General features: G+C 44.6%; 1 protein-coding gene across 3 annotated transcripts; it reads left to right on the forward strand.

The window, feature by feature from the left end:
* The first annotated feature begins 6,540 nt into the window (after nt 1–6,540).
* On the forward strand, nt 6,541–14,328 carry SRP9 (signal recognition particle 9). 3 transcript variants are annotated; one of them, XM_072140056.1, is made up of 4 exons: nt 6,541–6,560; nt 11,649–11,724; nt 12,873–12,941; nt 13,665–14,328. In XM_072140056.1, the coding sequence occupies exons 1-4, from the start codon at nt 6,556–6,558 to the stop codon at nt 13,782–13,784; spliced, it is 270 nt and encodes an 89-aa protein (XP_071996157.1). In that variant the 5' UTR covers nt 6,541–6,555; the 3' UTR covers nt 13,785–14,328. The 3 variants fall into 3 exon arrangements, with proteins under 3 accessions (XP_071996157.1, XP_071996156.1, XP_071996159.1); XM_072140055.1 differs by lacking the exon at nt 6,541–6,560 and adding an exon at nt 8,548–8,576; XM_072140058.1 differs by lacking the exons at nt 6,541–6,560; nt 11,649–11,724 and adding an exon at nt 11,778–11,984.
* Nucleotides 14,329–15,597: the final 1,269 nt, after the last annotated feature.

The following is a 15,597-nucleotide window of genomic DNA, read 5'->3' on the forward strand; positions in this document are numbered from 1 at the left end:
TATCCTTAGGCTCGGTTCACATTGGGGGTCATTTACTAAGGGCCCGATTCGCGTTTTCCCGACGTGTTACCCGAATATTTCCGATTTGCGCCGCTTGTACATGAATTGCCCCGGGTTTTTGGCGCACGCGATCGGATTGTGGCGCATCGGGGCCGGCATGCGCGCGACAGAAATCGGGGGGGCGTGGCCGAACGAAAACCCGACGTATTCGGAAAAACCGCCGCATTTAAAAACCGAAAATGTGTCGCTTGGGGAGCGCTCACCTTCACCTTCTATGGGATGGTGCATTCCGGGGCGTTAAGATTATTTTCGGCGCTGCAGCGCCACCTGGTGGACGGCGGAGGAACTACCATCTTAAATCCCAGCCGGACCCGAATCCTGTGCAGAGAACGCGCCGCTGGATCGCGAATGGGCCGGGTAAGTAAATGTGCCCCATTGTGTTTTTTGTATACTGCTGAAGGACAGGTTTTTCACAAAAAAAAGTATCAAATCATGTGGTACAGCGTATCCATTCATATCTATGGACACAATGGATGTACACTGTACATTTGTTGTCCTGTGCTTCTGTATCCTTTTTTATCTATTTTTGTGGGTGTGGAAAACGTGGGCTCCTTTGTTTTTCATTTTCCTTTTGGAAAACCTATGCAAAACATATACGTTTTTATTTAAATTGGTGGCTATGGATGACATATAGTATGCGGAACGTGTTACAGCTTATGTATCAATCCGTCACTACCCATTTTTTTAATGCCCAAATATGGATCTAAAAATCCTTTCAAAAAGTTCTTAACAAAAATTGCATACATTTTTAAGTGTAAAAACCGATGCATTATATATGTAAAAAAAGGTAGACAAGTAACCAAAAATGCATTACTTTTCATCAATTTTTAGATGTGTCTGTTGCAGTATATGTCTAACAGGTGTAAAAAATGAGATGTGAACCCAGGCTTAGAGTTGAGTAACTAACTTTGTGATCAGACTACACAGAGTTTGTTTGTAGTCTGTAACCTTGGAGACACATAGAGCTGCATAGGAGTTTCATCAAACAGCATATTTTTCTACAATCAAGACAATTTACCAAGTCAATTCCACTAATATAAAATCAGATACATTGATGAAATTAAAACCCTTTGCGTACCTGTCCTATAAGAACTTATCATTGTTCTAAGAACCAGGGAACAGTCAACAACATCTATAGGTTTCTACATCTTCAAGTAAATGGACGTTATTACAAGTGTTTTCATAGAAGTGTATAACGTGGAATGAATAGCAAGCGAGAACCTGCTGTGACCCGCCACCACCGCCAAGCAGTCGCTAACGAGAAAACCAAGGCGCCGGCGGCTTTGCATATTCCATATAAACAAGAGATTGTGTCAAAATTGCTCAAAAATGGAGTTGTCATTTGATGCTGTGAAGATTATAAGTGTTCGGAATAAACATAAAGAATTATCTTCCTGTGATGACTGTACGGAAAATCACAGAAATAAACCTCCAGCCGGCGCGCAGACAATGGATTGTGTAGTGTACTCATCATATGTGCGCCAGGGAGGCGGCCATTGTGAGAGACAGACCCATACTAAGTGTATATATATATATATATATATATATTACAGAGGCAGGTACCTATAGGGCCATGGAATCACAATACAGGCAGTCCCCGGGTTACGTACAAGATAGGGTCCGGAGGTTTGCTCTTAAGTTGAATTTGTATGTAAGTCGAAACTGTATATTTTATAATTGTAGATCCAGACAAAAAAATTTTTGGCCCCAGTGACAATTGGAGTTTTTATACATTTTTTGCTGTAATGGGACTAAGGATTATCAATAAAGCTTCAGACACCTTACAGCTGATCATTGCAGTCTGGGACTATAGTAAAGAATTCAGAAAGCTTCACCAAAGGTCAGAGGGGTCCGTCTGTAACTATGGGTTGTCTGTAAGTCGGGTGTCCTTAAGTAGGGGACCGCCTGTACATCTTACCATGTCAGCCATATTGTTGTTTCTTATTTAAAGGCATTTTCCGTTCTGAACTGATCTTTGAATGGATCATTAAGGTGATCAGTAGGATAGAAAACATAGGCACCCAGCTACTATCTAATACAGGGTGCACACAATTGATGCATCTGTTGAGTTTTCTATACTATCAAGAGGAAGCACGGCCGAGAACCAAGCTACGTATAAGTTCTTTATTATTTTTATTCCAACTTGGGTCAGTAATACAAAATATTAGCTCTCTCCTGGACAACCCCTTTAAGCCACATACTGGCTCTTGAAAGTCACTTCTGTAACCGCCAATCTGGTTGCCTCATTTCAGACCTCTGTAACCATCAAGCTTGATGACTCTTTGTAAGAAAATTTTAATAGTTCTAGAGTCATATCTTAATCATGAAACCAATATCCTATATTTAAAGGAATTCTCTAAATCAGTGGTCTCCAAGCTTTTTGTATTCAGGGACCGGCTGCACCCAATAATTTTCTTTCCAGGGATCAAGTTGGGTAACCCCCTTACCATGGTCCCTGAAAAAAATGCATGCCCCGCAAGTGCTCCATACCTAACCCCAACCCATATAATGACCCATATAGTGCTCTCCACAGACGAGTGGAGTGATTTTTTTCCCCAAGATTTTTAACAGCAACCCTGGGAACCGCTCCTCTAAGGGTGATGCCACTCATTGGATTCAGGTCCGTCCGGGATTCATTAAGGTAGTTCCTCCGCCGTCCACCAGGTGGCGCTGCTGCGCTGAAAAGCATCGGAACGCGCTGGAGTTCACCGAGCCGGGCTGAGTGAAGGTAAATGCGGCGGTTTTTCCGAATCCATCAGGTTTTCGTTCAGCCACGCCCCCCCCCCGATTTCCGTCGCGTGCATGCCAGCGCCGATGCGCCACAATCCGATCGCGTGCCCCAAAATCCCGGGGCAATTCAGGGAAAATCGGCGCAAATTGGAAATATTCGGGTAACACGTCGGTAAAACGCGAATCGGGCCTTTAGTAAATGACCCCCATGACGTTTTAAGTCCGTTTTTAAGCATGCAGTCAGTCCGTTAAAAAACAAATGCGTTTTTTGAAAACGCATCTGTTTTTGACCGTTTTTGTCCGTTTTTGCCATTTATCTTAATAGATAAACAGGTTGTAAGTAGCTAAACGCATGGTAAATGGCCAAAAATGGTAAAAAACTGATGCGTTTTTAAATGGGCTGAAAACGCATGCTTAAAAACGGACCAAAAACGCCATGTGTGGAATCACCCTTAACCTTTGATTTGTGACCCTATTACAGAATAGGTTGAACTCTGACCTCTGGGTCTGATCAATAGAGTATAAGTGACCTACTTCTCCAGCAATCCAGTGCACTTCTGACCTGTTTATTACATTATGACTTTAAATTCTTACCATTTTTTAAACCTCTGCTTGCTGTCATTGAAGGAAAACTGAAAAGAAAATGTATGGAGACTTGATACCTTATACAATTGGATCCAACCCCTAGACAAAAATACATCAGTTGCATAAACCTCTCTTCTTTAAGCTTGTTACTGTGTGCAAAATTGTGGAATGTAAGAGTAACAAACCCTCAGCTGTGAGAGGTATTTGGTGTGTCCTGGTTTTCTAGCCTCTAGATACTTTTAATGTCCCAGGTATCAGTTCCAACGATCAAAGGAAAGCCCTGAAGATCTGCTCCTAACAACATATCAAATATTCTGCAGAGTCTTAATTAAAGGAGACGTTCACATTTGCATAAATGTCACCATGTATCTGATATTGCAGAATAGTAAATATCTCCAAATGTGGAGTCACAAAATTCTCCTCAGGGACGGCTGCGAGGGAGAATGTGGTAGATACATCTCTTATGTGCTGGTTATTCCTCTTCTTACAAGAATCTTATCAAGCAGAGGCTCTTGATTCCTTCTCAAAGTTTCCAAGAACTTTCCACTCTGACTTTCTGGCTTATCCAAGAGCTCTGGGGGTGTCCCAACACTGCTGTGTTCTAGAACCTATCTATATGTATCTGTGAGTATCTTTCAACTTTTAGCCTGCATATACAGTTTTGACACTACTTGGTACAACTACTCCTATCCTGTATATATGGTAACAGCACAAAACTACTATTCCTGTCCTGTATATATGGGCGCAGCACAGTACTACTACTCCTATCCTGTATATATGGGCGCAGCACAGTACTACTACTCCTATCCTGTATATATGAGCACAGCACAGTACTACTACTCCTATCCTGTACATATATGAGCACAGCACAGTACTACTACTCCTATCCTGTATATATGAACACTGCACAGTACTACTACTCCTATACTGTACATATATGGGCACAGCACAGTACTACTACTCCTATCCTGTACATTTATGGGCACAGCACAGTACTACTAATCCTATCCTGTATATATGAGCACAGCACAGTACTAATACTCCTATCCTGTATATATGAGCACAGCACAGTACTACTACTCCTATCCTGTACATATATGAGCACAGCACAGTACTACTACTCCTATCCTGTATATATGAACACAGCACAGTACTACTACTCCTATACTGTACATATATGGGCACAGCACAGTACTACTACTCCTATCCTGTACATTTATGGGCACAGCACAGTACTACTACTCCTATCCTGTATATATGGACACAGCACAATACTACTCCTCCTATCCTGTATATATGGGCACAGCACAGTACTATTACTCCTATCCTGTATATATGGACACAGCACAGTACTACTACTCCTATCCTGCATATATGGGCACAGCACAGTACTATTACTCCTATCCTGTATATATGGACACAGCACAATACTACTCCTCCTATCCTGTATATATGGGCACAGCACAGTACTACTACTCCTATCCTGTATATATGGGCACAGCACAGTACTACTACTCCTATCCTGTATATATGTGCACAGTACTACTACTCCTATCCTGTATATATGGACACAGCACAATACTACTTCTCCTATCCTGTATATATGGCCGCCGCCATATATGAGAAGCTTCTAGGATCTACCAATATAACACATGAGTAATGAAAGTGACAGAATCCAAGGGGAGGGGAGGCTGGATGTACTCAGTAGGAAGCAGATAACACAGAGACTTATCCTGACACAGTAGATATGGTGTCACCTCACAATATCTGACTGTCCGCAGATGTCACACACATAACATTGTCCAGAGCGCAGGGATAAATGTTTCCATTAAGGAGTCAGTGACTGCAGGATCTGGAAATACTCAGTGTGTAGGAAGCAGCAGAAAATAGAAAGATTAACACAACTGGAAACAAACATTTCTAGAAACTTTTATTAGAAGCTAAAAAAACACAAGTGATTTCTTTTGTTCCATCTGAAATGGCTGGAAAACAACATAAGTGATGGCTTAACCTTTTACTTGCCAGAACGAGCCTAAAATACTGGTGTACATGTAAGAGGTGACTCCTGCAATATATTACACTACAAGAATACAGGCAGTCCCCGGGTTCTGTAGGTTTGTTCTTAAGTTGAATTTGTATGTAAGTCGGAACCGTATACTTTATAGTTGTAACTGCAGCCAAATTTTTTGGGTCTCTGTGACAATTGGATTTTAAAAATTTTGGGTTGTCATCAGAGCCAGGATTACCAATAAATCTTCATTACAGACGCCTGTGATAACTGTTACAGCTGATTATTGTAGCCTAGGACTAAAGTACAGTAATTACCAACATCCAGAGGTCTGTTTGTAAGTCGGGTGTTCTTAAGTAGGGGACCGCCTGTACTATAATACTCTGTGTAGGCCGTTGTATTGTGGCCACCTTATAAAGATAGGGGAACATTTACTAAGAGCAGTGCAGTGTGTACTATGTGCAGTGTCCTGTGTATAGTGCAGGGGGCGCCAGATTCAGGATTTCTGGTGCCTGTTCTGCATGAATCTGGTGCGCCCTGCACTGCTCCAAAAGAGCGCACCACTTTATTCTGGTTCGCCTTTACCATGGGGAGTGCAAAACACTTCTGTCAGTCTTTGCATGTTAAATTTGGCGCGTGGTCCGACTGAGCACCGGAGCGCCCCCTTCAGTGACGAAATTTGTGCCGCATGAAGATTAGTGCAGCCGCACCGCAAAACAGTTGCGTGTGACACGTGTGGAGCAGACACTTCTTAAATACCCGTACAAGAACGTGCAAAGTCAGACAGAAAACTGGCGCACGGCCCTTAGTGAACGTGCCCCGTAGTGTTTTCATATTAACCCTTGTTCCTCTGAGTCTCGATATAACCTGGATATGAAGCAGAAATGTCCCGGTCCTCTGGGTTCTGTTTCGGTGACTCTGGGCTCGCTTGGCTCGCTTCCCAGAATTTTTACTTTCCAACGTGACGCGCCTTAGGAATGTTCAGCTCGCAGGAACTAATCTGAAACAACAGTTCCCTTTGTGAGTGCGGCCCGGCGACTCCTGAGCGGTCCGGAGCCTTCCCCTAGGTGGCTATTTCCAGAGCGAGGTTTATTTGCTCTTTGTTCTTGTGCATTGCCCCAACAAAGCCTGAGCCATGGAGCAGGAGGAGCGCGACATTTGGCAAGAGGTCAATGTGGTACATGAGGGGCCGGGGAAAAAAGAGTTGGGGGGGGCGGGGGTAACTTTACTGTTTTGTCCAAAAGAGGATTATGGTTAATATTTATGCAAAATATATGTGAAATTGTTCGCTTATATGTCTTAAAGGAGTTGTCCATATTTGGCAAGCCAACTAACCGTGATTGATGTCTACAAATTCATACAGGATAAGCTGTCAATCTCTGTCTCTGAGTAGGAAGCAGGACTCACAGGCTTTCTCTATGAGTCAGTGAAGGGAGCAGGACTCACAGGCTTTCTCTATGAGTGGGAGAAGGAAGCGGGACTCACAGGCTTTCTCTATGAGTGGTGGAGGCAGGACTCACAGGCTTTCTCTATTAGTGATGGGAGCAGGACTCACAGGCTTTCTCTATGAGTGGGAGGAGGAAGCAGGACTCACAGGCTTTCTCTATGAGTGGGAGGGGTAGCAGGACTCACAGGCTTTCTCTCCGAGTGGGTGGAGGAAGCAGGACGCACAGGCTTTCTCTATGAGTGGGTAGGAGAAGCAGGGACTCACAGGCTTTCTCTGAGTGGGAGGAGGAAGCAGGACTCACAGGCTTTCTCTATGAGTGGGTGGAGGAAGCAGGACTCACAGGCTTTCTCTGTGAGTGGGTGGGTGAAGCAGGACTCACAGGCTTTCTCTATGAGTAGGTGGAGGAAGCAGGACTCACAGGCTTTCTCTGTGAGAGGGTGGAGAGCAGGACTCACAGGCTTTCTCTATGAGTGGGTGGAGAGCAGGACTCACAGGCTTTCTCTACAAGTGGGTGAATACAGCAGGACTCACAGGCTTTCTCTATGAGTTGGTGAAGGAAGCAGGACTCACAGGCTTTGTCTATGAGTGGGTAGGAGAAGCAGGGACTCACAGGCTTTCTTTGTGAGTGGGTGTGGGGGTAGCAGGACTCACAGGCTTTCTCTATGAGTAGGAGGAGGAAGCAGGACTCACAGGATTTCTCTATGAGTGGGTGGAGGAAGCAGGACTAACAAGCTTTCTCTATGAGTGGGTGTGGGGGTAGCAGGACTCACAGGCTTTCTCTATGAGTAGGAGGAGGAAGCAGGACTCACAGGATTTCTCTATGAGTGGGTGGAGGAAGCAGGACTCACAGGCTTTCTCTATGAGTGGGTGGAGGAAGCAGGACTCACAGGCTTTCTCTATGAGTGGTGGAGGCAGGACTCACAGGCTTTCTCTATGAGTAGGAGGAGGAAGCAGGACTCACAGGATTTCTCTATGAGTGGGTGGAGGAAGCAGGACTAACAGGCTTTCTCTATGAGTGCATGTGGAAGCAGGACTCACAGGCTTTCTCTATGAGTGCATGTGGAAGCAGGACTCATTTTTCTATAATTGGATGGAGGACAAGGACTCAACCAATAGGACAGTTTGCATCTCTCCAGGTGATATCATTTTGTAAATATAATAAAAATAAAACATATTGCACATAATATAAACCCACTTGGGCCACTACGTAAATAGGAGGAAAAACTAGCGATTCCTTGGGAAAGCCGGATGTCAGAGTTATTGACCTGAGCAGGTTAATCAGGCCTATTGGGTCCACTCCAGCAGGATTACTAGACATAGTTTTCCTCTCTGTTCAGTGCTCTTCTCAGACAGAGATCCCCTTGAAGTATGTCATGTGTTACTGTGCTTTGTGTGGAGTAACTTACCTGCTGATGTACAGGAGGGTTTATAAAGTGCTCTATGATTTAGGCAACATTTAGCTTTAATGCATTATATTTAAAGACTTCCAGACATCATATTTTGGGTTTTCCATTGGAATGGCCGTGATAAGAGGAGAATTATATCGGATGAAGTCATTCCCTTAATGATAGAAGTGATACAGGAAAGGAGTTGAATCATCATAAGAGCCATTACAGCAGAGTCATTACCGCACCATCCTCCAGACTAATAATAGAGGGGGATGGACCCATGTCAGAACTTCTAAAAACGGCCAAGGTCAGCATCTGGATGGAGGAGGCCGCGCTCTCAGCACATGAATTATGGAGGGTAAATCTTCATCTCAATAATACAAGAGTCGCTATACATATTTAATACAAAGACTGGAAACAAGGGACATAAACATTCGCATCGAGACAACTCAAAACAAGATAAAACGCTGCGTCACCGGCGGCAGGATACGGGATTATTTATAAGGTCTTACTTTTAGATGGTGATTTTCTAATTGACTTTTTCTTGCAATTGCTTTGTATGTTTTATTCCTGTTGATATGTCAGAAATTTGTGGGGTGCAGATGCTGAGACTCCCACCTATCTGTATTAATGATGGAAGGGGGGGGGGGTCCAAACTGTCTCATTTTGGAAGGAGAATTACCTTTAGGCCCCTTAAGAAGACAGGGGCACAGTACTGTGAGGGTGACCCATATGTACTGTATGTATAGAAAACTGCTGTACCATCAAAATCCATCCTGATAAACCAGGGACATTACTCCTAGATCCAGGCACCGGGACTGTGGGATCTTCTTATATGTGTTATCCATGGTCTCCTTCTAAATTAACATGTAAAATTATGCTAATGAGCCTGAGGGGCTACCCTAGCCCCTCTGTGATCTGGCTTTACAGACTCACCCTCCACTGTGCTTCCTCAGCACCTGTGCAGTGAGCACTGTAGAGGGTGAGACAGTGTAACAGTCTGTAAAGCCAGACTCGGTCAATTCGCGATCCCGTGGCGCATTAGCGGGATTCACTGAGGTCGTGCGCCCGATATCCATCAGGTGTCGCAGCTGCGCCGAGGTCCGCCGGAGTTCACCTTCTTCTTCCTGGTGCATGTAAATGCTGATCTTGCGACACAATTTTTTTAAAAAATTCCACATTTTTCCGAATCCGTCGGGTTGTCCGATGGTGACGCCCCCCGATGGTCGTGTGAAAGCCGGCGCCGATGCGCCTCAATCCGATCGTGTGCGCCAAAATCCTGGGGCAATTCGGCGCAAAACGGAAATATTCGGGAAACCCGACGAAAGTGCAGCATTCGGCCCCTTAGTAAATGAGCCCCATTGAGTCAGGATGCCATAAAAAACTCAGTCTTTTACCACAAACAAGTTTATTCCATGATATATTTGATGGTGAGGATAGAACAGAAGATCCAGGTGACCCTGCAGCGTGGGTCTTCCAAAATGTTAGACTTCCGCACGTCATTCTCCTAGCAGCAAAAAGTTATACACTCGAAAACTGGGTAGGTCCGAACCCGCCGGCTATAGGACAGGTGATAGAACAACTGAAGTGGTTGATGAAGTAGATAAACTAGACACCATGCAACATAAAGGGAAGGGGGAAAAGATGTTTTTTTTCAGAAAGGGGAAAGTCTTCATTTTGCAGCACCTTAGCAGGGAGGAAGTAGGGGAGCTTGTAAAACCTTTTCAATATACAGGCGGTCCCCTACTTAAGAACACCCGACTTACATACGACCCCTAGTTACAAACGGACCACTGGATGTTGGTAAGTTATTGTACTTTAGTCCTAGGCTACAATAATCAGCTGTAACAGTTATCACAGGTGTCTGTAATGAAGTTTTAGTGTTGATCCTGATTCTTATGACAACCCAACATTTTTAAAATTCAATTGTCAGAGACCAAAAAAATTCTGGTGGGGTTACAATGATAAAATATACAGTTCCGACTTACATACAAATTCAACTTAAGAACAAACCTACAGACCCTATCTTGTATGTAACCCGGGGACTGCCTGTATACAATGGTATTGTAGGGAAGGCATCAGGGGAAGATTGGGAGGCCTAAGAATGTAGCAAAGGTGGCCTGTGGCGGTGGATGGGGATAGGAGGGGTTGTCATACACACGCAGTTGGAAGGGGGGGTGGGGGGGATTTATCATTTTTGTTTGTTGCTTTAGGGGACTTTGAAGAGTTCATTAACAATGTCTGATGGCCTACATAACTATTCTGTCAATGAGCTGTGTCTGGTTACCGGAGGGAGTAATGTCTGTTACCCTAACTGGGGCTTTACATCTGGGTGGGCTAAAAGAAGAACGGTGTCAGACATTATTACGTAACCCACATGTTCTGTTATAGTTGTATTTATTTTGGACATTGAAAATCAAATCAAATATTTTGTGGAAATTCACCCATTGAAAACATTATGGCCTCCTCCATAACCCCTATAGCTGTCCTGACTATCACCAATATTTCTAATAACAATTTTCTAACAATAATTTCTAATAATTTAGTAAACGTAACTCTTACGACTAACATTTACATTCTGCACATTTGTATATAATACTCTTGTCCTAGGCTGTGCCTGAGCTGCTACATCTTCTTAGTGGTCATTGACATGGTCTTCCCTTATTGGACCCACCCTTCTCTAGGAGGGCTCTTCTAAACCACTGGACTCATTTCCCCAAAATAATGTTGCCTCCTCCGACCATGTGACTTCACTTCCTGTGTTGTCCCTGGGGTATAAGGAGGCCACCAATCGGCAGAAGAAGGTCACATGACCCCGCTGTAATTTCCATAAATCGGAAGAAACCAGAGCAACGTGGACCTGAGAATTGGTGTGGGGTTAGTATATCTTCTTTTTTTACACAATTCAACCCCCAGGAAATTTCCTGATTTCTAGAAACCATCTTTAAAGGGGATGTCTGGGTTTAAACAAAAGTGTATATCCGGTCAGGGGGGTTAAGAAAACAAAAAAATGAACTTATACTTACCTTCGCTGGTGCTCCTGTTGTTCGGCGCCGGCGCCCTTCCTATAGCTCACGCTCATAAAGTAGTATACAGTGATGTGCCAGACATTGGTACAAATTTTAGTGAAGATCTACACTTGCTTGCACTGCTGCTCATTGTATAGTGGCTGAAGTTGGTATTGCAGCAGAGAAGAACTCTGCTGCGGCTATTACGAGGGGGTCCGAGGGGGTTCTTGGTATCGGACCCCCTCCATCCCCCCCAATGTGCAGAAATAATAATAATAATCTTTATTTATACTTATAATTTTGATGCCTTCGATGGTCTTTTAGCTTTGTTATACCTGAACCAGGTAAATCTTCTTCCCTCCCAGATTTGAATGTGTATTGTTGTTCATCTTATCCTGATGATTTGTCTCTTACACTTTCAGTATCATAGATCCTGATCTGCAATCCGCGCATTACCTCTATCCACCACTAGAGGGCGCGCGTCCTCCATACCATAGAGTGAGTAACAATAGACAGTCCGTTTACACATACCATAGAGATCACAGTGCCCCGGAAGTGCTTGTCTGTGATTGGTTGGAGGTGAAGTCTGGAGCCAATCAGATGCGTGGATGTGGTGCCTGCTGAATGCTGATGTGTGCTCCCGGCTCCGCTGACTGCTAGTCCCATCCATCGCGCGCGGCCTGACCATGCCTTACTACCGCACCTGGGAGGAGTTCGCCCGGGCCGCAGAGAAGCTCTACCAGGCCGACCCCATGAAGGTGAGGACGGGTACTAGGCCGAAGCTGCGGGCACTGGGCCTTGAGGCCTCCGTATGTAGCGGCGCTAGGACCTCTACATGTCCTGAGCGACTGATCTGTAACATTCATGAAGGGCCTCTTAAAGGGACGCTCCACATCCTCATATATAGGGGGTGTTACCTAGCCCCTTAAAGGGGAGCTCTATGTCATGATGATCTTTGTATAGTGTCTGGCCTCTTAAAGGCATAGTCCATATCATTGGGGGCCTCAGAGTTGTCACCATAAAGTTCCTCTTTGAGTGGATCTTAATGACATTAATTCTGGATTGGCTGCTTAAAGGGGTTTTCTCATGAAGCAAATTAGGCCCTACCTACACGGTAGGGCCTAACTTGCTGATTGGTGGGGGCCTCAATGATGAGACCCTCAAAGATCATGAGATAGAGGGGTCCCAGACCCCTTAGTCGGACCCCTCGTCGCTCCCCGAGATCAATTGAGTAGATGGCTGTGCATGACTGTTCTCCTCCATTTATCTCCATGGAGGTGATGGAGCAGATGTGTGTGTGCTGTTGTTGGATCAGTGTCATGTGCTGCCCCCGGGGTTAACACTGTAAGTGTGTAACTCTTTGGTGACCTCCCCTGTGTGTATAAGGCTGGTGCCTGACCTGCGCTGGTCCCATGACATCCCAGAATGCCAGCAATCTGATGGCCATTGGAGCAGGACAATGACCCTCATGGGAATTTCCAGAAATCCCAAACAACCCCTTTAATTTAATGTGAAGTCCATTAGGACTCGTCCACAGATACAGCTGGGGCCTGGGCGACTCTGGGCCCGATCTCTTCAGTGCCAACTGATTATATATTCCTCTAAGTGCAAGACTCATTGTCCCCATCTTTCCTCCTCCCCCACAGGTGCGAGTGTTGCTGAAGTACAGACACTGTGACGGGAGCTTACGTATAAAAGTCACAGATGACGTAGTGGTGAGTAGATGTTACTGTATGTTAAATTTAACCAAAACCTTGGCTTTAAGTTAGTGCGAGTGGATGATGAAGGTCTGTGACCCTTTCATCTCCATTGCTGCACTGAAGGGGTAGTCCAAAGTCCCTGCCTATCACATCAGGGGGAGCCCATGTGCCCCGTGTATATTCATGTACATGAGAACATCACTTGTCCATCACTAATTATGTTAATTATGTGAGAAATGTGTTGGGCGGTCCCTTTTGTTGTATTGGTGGGGGGTTACTGTGCCTGCTGTAGTACAAGGTGGATCCTGAGACATGTTCAGTAATGATGTCTGACACAGTAACCACTGAAAGCCGATCACCGAGCGTCTAATCCATAGATGAGCCCGGACCTCCTGAGTGAGACGCACTAATCTAGACGATCTGCCAGGTTTATTTCAAGGAAATCTAACATCCAAATCCTCCCTAAGCACCTCCCTCTGCCTGATGTCAGTGTAACAGCTAAAGCATGGAGGGGCTCTGGAAACACCCCCTGATCCCTGCTGGCTTATTAGCATGATTGTAACAGTTGATCTTAGAAGGAAGGAGGCCATGTATAAGAAATATAAGAAGATACCACAGTCCTGGTCCCTGGATCTATGAGTAATGTCCCTGATTGTGATTGGAGATTTCCTTTAACCCTTTCATGTGTATACGCTCCTATATCCATTGTCACGGGTTTCCTTTTTTTTCCTCCCCCAGTGTTTACTCTACAGCACGGATCAGGCTCAGGACGTGAAGAAGATCGAGAAGTTCCACAGTCAGCTGATGAGACTGATGGTTGCTAGAGAATCCCGGAGCACTACCATGGAAACCGACTGAGGGAGGGAAAGGAAACGCTCATCAGAACTTTTTTATTTTAATTTTTTTATTTTTTTTGTGCGCTTCACCAAGAAGAAGAAACTGACTGATTTATATATATAAAAAGGAACAAAGTGTAAAAACTTATTTATAAAAGGAAAAAAAAAACACCACCTCTTTCTCTGCTTTCATGTGAAAGCTTCTATTTATTTTTGGAAATAGAATTTGGACAGAATTTGGAACCCTACGCCCCCTCATGCCCTCCCCCTGTGTTTAATTGTTTCTTTTGGGAGAAAATGCTCTACTAGTTCTCTGGGGTCATTATCTTAAAAAAAAAATAACTATTCTTTATTCATACATTATAATTTTTTTTTTAATTTTCCTTTCCCTGTTTGTTATATACATGTCCCTGTACCAGACTATATATGGAGGGGGCTCCTAATACTACTCGCCTATATACAGGGTGACAAGGCCCCCCTGGGAGCGCGGTGTATTCCAGCTGCTGGTGACTGGAAAAAGTTATTGGAAAATTTTTATGGTTTTCAATAAATGTGACTATTCAATAGATTATGGATTTTGTATATTGGTGGGGTCCAGTTGAGCAGTGAGTCGGGGGTTAGCCCAGTGGTTTTGGGTTATTTTATGGGATAAGAGGCTGGCGGAAGACGAGGGCTGGACATTCCCTTTTACGGAAACCAGCGACATTACTCATAGATCCAGGTACCGAGACTGGTAATCTCTGTATATTCCTTATCCATCGCCTCCTTCCTTCCTACCAAAATCAACTTTTATAAATCTGCTAATGAGCCACAAGGGCTCTTGGGGGTGTTACTAGAGCCCCTCCTTTGTGTGATTAAGTAGGGAGTCGGTGTAAGGGAAAGAAGTGCTCCTGCACAGTGCAAGGGCCTTTGAAGCTGCAGCACGGAGGGGTTAGCCCCCCACAAGGGTGATTCAGGTTCATTAGTATAATTATAAAAGTTGATTTTGAAGGAAGGAGGCCATGGATAACAGATATAAGAAGATACCACAGTCCTGGTGCCTGGATCTAGGAGTAATGTCCCTGGTTTATCAGGATGGATTTTCTTAACATCGTCTGTTCTCCATTATGGATAGAATAGTTGCAGGGAGGTTCCAAGCGGCCTCCCCGTGTCATACAAAGTGGCGTTGCTCACTTTTAAAGTTGACTGAACCGATCAAGGGCTGGTTACATTAGCGGCCCCTGGCTTAGGGCAGAATCAATTTTACTTTGTTTTTGTAATGAAGAGTCTTCTCCTCCCTCTCATGACAAATAACGAGGTAAATGCACTTGCGCTGTAATTAGACATTCATCCATTAAGTGTATTGTACTATATGCCTGGTTAGTAATCTGGCACCACTACAACATAATAAGGGGGAGGGGAGGATTAGGCTTTTGAGAAACTTCTCATTCATAACATTGCCATAAGCAGATATAGAAATACTAATACCTCTGGTTTCTTGATAGTTATTCATTTCACTGCTGGCTATGATAGAAAGGTGTCAGGACACACAGGACATGGCAGCTCGCTGTGTATGGGGGATGTAGTCACAGAGGGGTCAGAGCGCCCATGCTGACCCCTGACCACTGCTGGCTATGATAGAAAGGTGTCAGGACACACAGGACATGGCAGCTCGCTGTGTATGGGGGGTGTAGTCACAGAGAGGTCAGAGCACCCATGCTGACCCCTGACCACTGCTGGCTATGATAGAAAGGTGTCAGGACACACAGGACATGGCAGCTCGCTGTGTATGGGGGATGTAGTCACAGAGGGGTCAGAGCGCCCATGCTGACCCCTGACCACTGCTGGCTATGATA

The sequence above is a fragment of the Engystomops pustulosus genome, chromosome 3 (assembly GCF_040894005.1).
Source record: "Engystomops pustulosus chromosome 3, aEngPut4.maternal, whole genome shotgun sequence".
NCBI classification, from domain to species: domain Eukaryota; kingdom Metazoa; phylum Chordata; class Amphibia; order Anura; family Leptodactylidae; genus Engystomops; species Engystomops pustulosus.

Bases quoted from the DNA above. Each gene is read 5' to 3' on its own strand.
- SRP9 (XM_072140055.1), top strand. The intron at 11,725-12,872 runs GTGAGTAACAAT...CCTCCCCCACAG, and splicing joins CGCGTCCTCCATACCATAGA to GTGCGAGTGTTGCTGAAGTA. The intron at 12,942-13,664 runs GTGAGTAGATGT...TTCCTCCCCCAG, and splicing joins AAGTCACAGATGACGTAGTG to TGTTTACTCTACAGCACGGA.